General features: G+C 38.0%; 1 protein-coding gene across 1 annotated transcript; it reads right to left on the reverse strand.

The window, feature by feature from the left end:
* Positions 1-5,637: 5,637 nt before the first annotated feature.
* cmtm8b (CKLF-like MARVEL transmembrane domain containing 8b) lies at positions 5,638-8,786 on the reverse strand. Its single transcript, XM_085421726.1, has 4 exons — positions 8,576-8,786; positions 7,119-7,292; positions 6,873-6,992; positions 5,638-6,096 (listed from the first exon to the last, which is right to left on the reverse strand). Exons 1-4 carry the CDS (start codon positions 8,705-8,707, stop codon positions 6,010-6,012), a joined length of 513 nt encoding a protein of 170 aa, XP_085277852.1. The 5' UTR covers positions 8,708-8,786; the 3' UTR covers positions 5,638-6,009.
* Positions 8,787-9,211: the final 425 nt, after the last annotated feature.

Here is a 9,211-nt window from a genome sequence, read left to right on the forward strand (position 1 = left end):
TCGACCAACACTTAAGTACTGATTTCTCGCTCAGTCATGGCTGAGAGTCACTTACACACCAACACAGTAGCTCCTTTGGATCTGTGTTTTTCAATTCCAGATCCAGTCTAATAACATATACTTAGGACAGGTCATAGGTCAGCGCTTGCTTTCTTACTCCTTGTTAGCATGAATATTTAGTCCCACGTGTAGGCCAGCCACATCACAGAGGAGAAGGTGAGGCAGAGCCAGAGGTCTGAGCTTATTAATCCCTTAAAGCCTGAAATTTGAAGTAATTGCCAGAAAGTTCTAGTCTTTTGCAAATGGAGAGTTTATTGAACCACCTGACAAATTTGTTTAAATATTAATTACATTTTAATTTCCATATACGAGTTTTAACTTGTATTGCATTTGCTGTATTTGTCTGACATTGTTTTAAAAATGTATTTAGGTTTATCAGGGGAGAGAAACTGATGATGTCGATGTCTCAAAAACTCACAAAAACTGTATCCTTCATTCCTAGGATACTATAGGAATTAAAGGGCTAATGAAAAATTGGTGATATGGTTTGTGAGATAAGGTTTAATCCCACACCCAACCGGATAAATCTCTTGGAGGGAATAGTGCTACACAATTTTATCTGATTTGTTTGCCTGCAGACAAAACTTGTTAAATATGAGCAGGACTGTGAAGGGAACAGTGTTGTGTTGTCAGTGAGCACTTTTATAGATAAATGCAACAAGGCTAAAATGCAGTTATGGCTTTAACATTCACATTGAGGGTTAGCTGACTTTCAACAAAAATGTGCAAAACATTTTCAAAAAGAGTGAGTGCCCTTCCTGCTACAGAGGCTTAGGGAATGTGGACGTAGCCCCGGTTTTCTGCAGCTTTTCAGTAAATAAGCCACATGGACAGCTTCCCAGGCTTTTGTTTTCTGAATTAATATGCTCAGCGCTCGCAGAGAACAACAAGACCACACTGAAAAGGATCACGCTTAAATCTAAGCATTACTGGAACCAGGGCTCGTAGCATTATGACCAAGGAGCAGTAAGGAAAATGCATAAGATGACATCTAGGATTTAGAGATTTTTTGCTAAACTTTGGAAGCTGAGTGTGCATGTAACATTCATGATTCTCAGAAGTTATATTCAAAGTAAAGATTGCCAGTATAACCGTAGGAGCCACAAATCAGGTCACTTCCTGTCACAAAACAACAAGGTCACTTAGGGAATTTAAATATTCCATAAAGAAACAGCTTTGCTTTTGTAGTTTATACAAATTCAGCACACATGAGATACAAATAAGTCCTCTGCAGTGGGACATCAGCATCTAATGAGCAACAATAGCAAAAGCAAAGCTGAATTAGCTCAGACAATTTAACAAATTCAGGCTAAAGCTGTACCTTACTGTGTACCATTATACACGGCTCATCGATGTATGAAGATATGTGCTAAGCTGCAAATATTCTGTTTAGAAGCTCAATGAGGGCATCTACTGGGGAGATAAGTGATTCACATGACAAAAAAAAAAAAAAACTTGCATCCATTCGGACGAGCAGCTGAGAAATCTGCAGCAAGGACGTGATGCCATCATGTCAATATGGAGCAAAATCTCTGAGGAATGTTTCCAGAACTTCGCTGAACCTCTGCCATGAAGAATTGAGGCAGTTCTGAAGGCAAAAGGCGGTGCAACACATTATTAAGTGCAACGAATAAAGTGGCCAGAGGATGTATACAGTATGTGTATTACATGCATGAGTAATTAGCATTTCCTCTGGCAGAGTCTCTTGTGTCCACGCTTAACAAAAATCATAGCATCTTTAACTCTACCACCTCCAGCTTTCTGCCTTACGTATCTTTGTCAGTGCCACTTTCATTTTATTATTGTCTCGAAAATTGTCATTTCACTCATCTCCTTCATTTCATTCCCGACACTATATGCATAGGAAAAAGTATAATGTCAAAGTATATCAACTATTGTGTCGTACAGTAAAGTCACACTCATATATGTGTTTTGCTCTCAGTCTGAGAGCGTTTAAATGTTTGTGAGGTTTTGTGAACCACGGCGCCACCTTCTGGCAGTCAGTTGTAGTCACCCATGGCAGATCACGTGGTGTGATCTGTCCGTGAGTAAACTGAGTAACTGTGTTTTAAATCTTTTTAAGAGTGATATTTTTTAGATCTGATCAAATGTAACTGCAGCCAAAATAACTGATGTTTAAGTGTGGAGTAAATCTGTTTCCTTTTGTATTCAAGTCAAAGCATTTGGTCTGTGCCAAGTGGAGTAACAGTATTGTCAGTAATGATGTTTGCAATATGTTTATGCTTTTTTACAGTTTTATAGTAATATGATAATTACTTTTTTGGGAGCTTCAGTAAAGTCAAGAAAAGTGCATAGTGTAAGCTCCTGTCAAACTTTGAAGATGCAAACTTCTCCAAAAACGAATCCTGTTACTTTATTGATTACTTGTTTTCAAAAGTAATTAGTTCCTTTATTGCTTAATTTATCGCTGTAGAAAGCAGTTTTATTCCCATGCAGAGAGTACAGCGGGCGCTAATGTTTTTGTCACTTTTTATGGAATCAGACTCAAAGTAATGTCAGTACTTTCAAGCTTTAAACGCTGTTTGGTCGTACTCTCTCCTGCACTCCATATTATCCATTCTTGATGAGCCACTCTGACAAACAAAATCGCGGTTTAGCGTGCTTACGGGAAAGTAACAGTAATCTAATGACTTTTTTTGTGATAGAAAACCCTTACTTTATGTGAAAAAAGTAATCGGATTACAGTAATGTGTTAGTTGTAACGCGTTAATGCCCATCTCTGGTAGTGAGCAATCCTTCGACCTCTGATACAAGACTGAGAACATGTGTTTCTGCTTGTCTTCAAATACAGGGTGATTTCACTACTATCACTGTGTGGATCAGGGGCTGTTTGTGACCCAGCAATTTGAGTTTATTTTATATTTTTGATTCCTTATGTTACATAGGAAATATGTTTAGTTCTTGTGTTGTTATTATTCATTAGGATTTAGTTGAGTTTCATTATAGTTTTGGTTTCATCTATAACTCTGTAATTTTAAGTCTTTTCTTGTCCTCCGCGTAGTCTGTCTTATCCTCAGTGTTTTACTTTCAGGTATGCCTGTGCGTTAGTCTATCCCCCGGTTTCATGTTCTAATTGTCAAGCTTGTGTTGTCATGTCTATGTGTCTCCATGTTTTCTGTTTTATTTTGAAGAGTCTAGTGTTTCCATGTTCAGTTTGTTTCATTTTATTCCCCCCTGTGGCGTCATGTTCATTTGTGTCAGCTGTGTCTCCCCAGGTGTTCACACTTCACACACTAATTACCCTTCTGTGTATTTAAGTCCTCTGTCTTCCTCTGTTCAGTGTCAGGTCATGACAGTGTGACTGACTTTACTCTTTCATGCATATTTGAAAAAGATTCAGAGATTGTCTTGGCTCACTGCCTATATGTCTGGGTGTTGCCTGGTGGATGAGACAGTTGTCTCTTTGTGCCTTTGGGTCAGGAATGGGTTCTGACTGTCATCTGTGTTATTCAAGAATCTCCTCAGTCTCATTGACACACCTCCTGTAGAGGAAACAGAGTCTGGAAATGATCCCTCGTTACTGCAGATGAGGCCACTGAGGAAATTAAACAACCTTGGTGGCAGTGCCTGAGGGTTGGATGAGATTTGCCCTGAATTCCTTAAGCAGGAATTACACTTTCCACATTAATGTTATTGCTAACACAGACAGCATGCTAACATTAAACTAGCCAAGAACCCAGAGTGATGTTAAAGCTGAGTGAATGCTGACCCCAACCCAGCAGCCAGACCCTGAACTTCAAAAGATAATAAACAGATGAACAGTCAGGCTGCTGCCTCTGATTTGACCTGTTCATGTCCCTAAAGCAGAATCACTGTGGGGATCGCTTTGTTTCTTTGTGCTGGTTTTCATCTTTGCTTTCTGTTTTCAGCTTTTTGTTTATACTTAAGTACTAAGAGAAAATCATATGTGTGTCCTCATAAGGATAGGGATTTGGATTGATGTGTGAGACTGCAGCCTACAGGTTTATATTGTTTACTGGTAAAAATGGGACAATGCGTTTCAGGTCATTTTACAGAGAAACGTGAAAGTACTGTAATAAGTAGTAGTTTATCCTTGGAGTAAATGAGTAGCATCCTGCATTACTTTTAAGAAAAGAGCCCTGTATAGGACTAGCAAAAGGCATTTCGTGATTAACAACCTGCCACTGTGTGACAGCCATGAGCTCCTATTTGTATTACAAACAGGACGGTCATTCTTGTTTATATGATCTTAAATATTAGTTTGTGGCTTGCACAAAACATGACATTTCTATTTTGAGGCCATACCTACGTTTTTGAAACTGTAAAATTGTCATATTTGTTAGTGATTTGTTTGCATACACACTATACATACAATACTGTTGCATTCTTGCAGGTTATTGTTAATAAATTAAAATATATTTAGGGAGAATATGGGGAATGGACAGACCAAAGAAACTTGTAGTTCAAACAGAGTCAAAATGAAAAAGCGCTTTCTTCCTCTTCTGTAACGTATGCGTCACAGCTCCGCTCCGCTACCATAACAGTTGGGCCAACGTGGTCGGTCGCATCTATGGCACCCCACAAGAGCTGGAACTGTTTGATGGGGAGGCCGTTGATCAGGTCAGAGACATTTGATGCTAAAATATTAGCTTCACGTTATAACCATGTGAAATGTTCTTTAATCATTTAACCTACTTTAATGTGATATTTATTTACAGATTTTTATTTTTTTGTGGGGTATAGTTTTTAACTTAATTACTTTGTATTCTACTCTACTTGCATCATCATCATCTATATCATTAATCTGTTTTAAATTAGTTATTTGCCTACATTTTAGATCTCTGGAAAATTGATAACAACTACATCTATCAGGTGATATTTGGGACCTCCAGAGGGCGCTCTCTGATCGTCAGCCAGCCCACTCAGGTCTGGTACATTTACTGGTTACACTTCCTCTTTGTTGACATGTGCAATGCTAATGTTCATCATCATGTGCTGACCTTTGGTCCTGCAGTGCAGGGCTCCTTTAACTTCTACCCGCCCCACCCTGATGCAGAGCTCAGACTGCTGAGCAGACGACTCAGTGGTAATGGGATTACGATCCCTGGGAGCTCACTGGGGAGTGTTGTTCATTTATTAAGGCAGCAATACAGATGAAGTTATTAATAAAAGACAGAAACACTGATTAATCTTTTTGTGATTTGTTGCTATATAAATAAAACTGAACTGATTAAACATCGAACAAAAAATCTCTTAAGAAAATAGCAAAGTGGGTGCACTGTATTACACTTTTTTCTTTTTTTTGGAAATTGGGTCTGCAGTTTACTGTTTTCCTGTGAACAAACAGAACAGTCATTATGTAAGATGAGTTTAGTTTGTTTCCAAGTTTAAATATATAATATGTGCTAATGACAGGTGGGGGTTTTTGGTATTAAATGAAAAGACATCAGTGAAAAAAAAATTGCACGTTTGCAGCAGTGAAGAAGCTGTGACATTTTGCACTTTTAATCAAAATCACACAAAGCTTATACAAATGATTTTACTATTTTTATTTATGCTTTATGGTTGAAGGATAAAGTTGTATAATGTTCAGTGTTTTGTGAGCAGCACGTTTTTGACTTGATCTTTTTGGAAATTGGTGGCAATCAAGAGAAAAATCAATACACAAAATAAAAAGCATTTTGGATATTAGAACAAACGCACATTGTACACATGTGTACACATGGTTTTTATGTTACGTCCTTCACTGCTTTATCTTCTCAAACTGCTTGTATGTAGACCACTGGTTGCACAGCTGCATCACACAAACAAGGTTAAACATGCTGAAAACAAGTGGCTGCTCCGTCACAGCAGGTTTTTCATTTTTCTACTGAACTTTACTTCGTTAGAATTTGGTCACAGAAGTCACAAACGTTTGTGTTGACAGAGAAAAAGAAGGATGTTGCAATAAGATGAGAGGCAATGACGCTACTGCTCTTCTTCTGTGGTTTTCCATGTACGGTAGCTCAGATAACTGCTTCCTGCATAACAAAGTGTGGTCAGAAATGCAAAGAACTGAGAGGTGAACAAGGAGATGAGAAAAAAAGGGGGAAACAAAACAGACACAAAAATAGGCTGAAGTTAGATTTGGACATAATATTTGTATTTATGTATATATATATATATACATTTTTATTTTATATATACATTTTTTCACTTCCATTTACAGCACCCAGAAACAGTCTACAGTACAACCCATTATGTTGTCCTTAGCATTTAAGTTCCCACATACATATAAACTTAAAATCTTTCCATTTTAGGAATATAAAGTTCTGGTGGAGAAATACTAAGAAAATTTCAGGTCAAGCTTTCTTATCAGTTTCAGTGCTGAGCACCAAGTTACGTACAGATTAAAATTGGAGTTATGCTACAGTCACACTGGGGAAAACAGCGGTTGTGTGTAATGAACTTGTAATTTTGGTGCCTTTGAAATGGTTGCTGGGACGACTCGGCTCAGGCATGCGACCACTTACAATCAGTTGCCATCTTTAAAGCGACTTAATAATGCATTGTACTGTATCATATCTGACTTTTTACACACGTTTTATTCTATTTTTTACTTATTTTGTCATATTTTATTAATTTAATTTACTTTATTTAAGTTATGCTTACTGATCTAGCTCTAACATTTGAGATATAAAAGTATATTTTGTCTTATCAAAACAAAACAAGACTTCAGACCAATAATCTCCATGGTAGCTCAGTCGCTGTGTTTGTAGAAATGCTGCATTTATAGCTTTCTGCTATTCTTTCTTTCTTTTTTGTCTTTAAAAAATAGTAGGTGCTCTTACCGCTGATGCTGCCCAGCAGTTATAGTTGTGTCGCCCCCTGACGTCCTGGTTGACGGAGAGAGCATCTACTACTGCTGTCACAAGATATAGTGCAGTAGCAATGCAATTAATGCACAGTGACTGATAGAGACAAAGACAGAGAATTACAGGTTTTAAAAACTATTTGCAAAATCCTGGAAAAATAGTTTTTAACAAAAAGAGTAAAGCAGCTTGTTTGTGCAGTATTTGCATGTGTCTGTGAGTTACCAGTGTGGTCCAGGGGACCTGTGGTATCCTGTTGTGGACTCCAGTGAGGTAAATTATAAACAGGCTAACTGTTAGAATCCAGAACAAGATGGAAAGAAACATCACCCAGCAGAGAGCAGGCAGATGAAAATAGTCTGTACCCCCAACCAGAATCCACACTAACATGCCACATATCTAGAAGAGAGGGGAGGAGAGCAGACAGAGTCAATACTGGCTGAAGCTCTAATCTCTCTGTATCTTTTGAATTCATGTATGATATAGATATGTCTCCAGAAATTGCATGTGGTTGGACTGATAATTCGTTGGCCAAAGATGACGTTTGTAGTTTTGCCTCGTTACAGCACACAGTGGATTGAAGATGTGTAGACTTTCAGCTTTTTTAAAGTCAAAAATGATTAAACCGCATAACTCTAACTGTATTTCATGTCACTTTAATCGCTTTAATTCTCCATCTCAGTGAGTGGGTGAGTGCTGTGGTTGTGAGTGACTAAATCTCCTTCCTCCCAACACTATTCCAATCCCCACCCTTCCCCTCCACGACAAAAGATTCTTGCTGGATGTTTCATATCACAGGAAGAAACTGTTTTCTGGTGTGAAGCATGACTGTGAGCTGTTTTGGTTTCCTTTGAAATCAAATCATTTAGTGCTCGGGAACTTAACAAAATAACCTGTTGTGTTACTGAAATGGTTCAGTGCACCTGCTGCACTCAGCCAAAGGTTAGGATTTGAAGTTAAAGAGGAGTTCCTATGGTTTAATTTTCAAGTTTTATCTGCAAGCATTAGATCTAAAATTGCAACTAATATGCCAATCTGTATGGTCACGGAACAGTTTCTTAAATCTGCAAACATAAACCCAACCAGAAAGTTGTTAGGTTTTTCTTAACAACCTAACTGCAATGGTTTGAAATCAGATTATTTTAGCTCTGGCGTGCCCAGCCTCTGAATGGCAGACAGCCAGACTGTATTTAGAGTAAGGCTATCCTGACTTTTTCCTTCAGCTGATTTAGAAAGGAAGAGGGACAAAGAGGGAGAAAAAGGAGGAAGAGTTGATTTGCTTGGAGTTTTTTGGTCAACTTCCGATTTTCATAGAAACATAAAACATTCAAGGGAAATATAACTTTTCTTTAAAATGTGTAAATAGAAAAACTTCTAGAAAAACAATCATTATTAAAGCATAATTCAAGACCTGTCTGTATATTTCGAGTCTTAAAACAACCACTTATTAAGCTGTCTCTTCTCTAGCTGCCTGTGTGTTTCACAGCTATTAATGTAAACTTTTACCATAACTGTAAGTTGCTTTATATTTCTATTGATGTCTATTGTTAACATCCAAATTACCGCCCTTCCTGACAAGGATTCCTGAATGAATAATCACTTGCTTCTGGTCATTAGCTTGATTTTAGCAGTGCTGATAATGTACAAGGATAAAGGATCATAAACTCAAAAGTCACACTTACTATCTCAGCCTGGAGGAGAATTCCTTTGAGAGTTGTAGTGAAATGCTGGTCAAAAGCCAAGGTGGAGGTTGAGGTGTTGTAATCTGGTAGTGAGGGACTCCTGCGCACCGACACGGCAACAGGTCTCTCCATGATGCACTCACGCCGAGAGCCTGTCTGCTTTCACTGAGACTGCGACTGTAGCAGAGGAAGTTTTGTTCCTTTCCCGGAATCCAGCAAGGACACCCATCTATGAAACAATACTATAAACAAACACGCCATTGTCTCTTCTCATCTGATTGACTCAAGAAAGACTTTTTTTTCTCTGTGTTAGGGTTTTTTAAAAGTTTACACCAGTGCTGAGTAAGATTCTTTTTTATGGTTTTAATTGTCGTTATATTGTCGTGTCCAGTAAAAAAAAAGAAGTGGTGTAGATTGGAAGGAAATAAATAACTTATAGTTTAAGGTGAGTAGAGTAAAACTGTGCGAAATGTGTTTCAGGACATATTGATTATAACTGCTTTGTGTTGATGATACTATATGATAAATGGCCTGTATTTGTATAGCGCTTTACTCAGTCCCTATGGACCCCAAAGTGCTTACACCACAGTCAGTCATCCACCCATTCACACACACATTCACACACTGGTGATGGCA

Source organism: Rhamphochromis longiceps, linkage group LG11, assembly GCF_057381845.1.
Source record: "Rhamphochromis longiceps isolate RC_006_pf linkage group LG11, R_longiceps_female_GT1.1, whole genome shotgun sequence".
NCBI lineage: Eukaryota > Metazoa > Chordata > Actinopteri > Cichliformes > Cichlidae > Rhamphochromis > Rhamphochromis longiceps.

What these genes read in the sequence shown, in the direction of transcription:
- cmtm8b (XM_085421726.1), bottom strand. Translation starts at nt 8,707, where the DNA reads ATGGAGAGACCTGTTGCCGTGTCGGTGCGCAGGAGTCCCTCACTACCA. An exon ending in TTCTCCTCCAGGCTGAGATA is followed by an intron (nt 7,293 to 8,575) that starts GTAAGTGTGACT and finishes CCTCTCTTCTAG; the next exon opens with ATATGTGGCATGTTAGTGTG. An exon ending in ACTGCTGGGCAGCATCAGCG is followed by an intron (nt 6,097 to 6,872) that starts GTAAGAGCACCT and finishes TTCACCTCTCAG; the next exon opens with TTCTTTGCATTTCTGACCAC.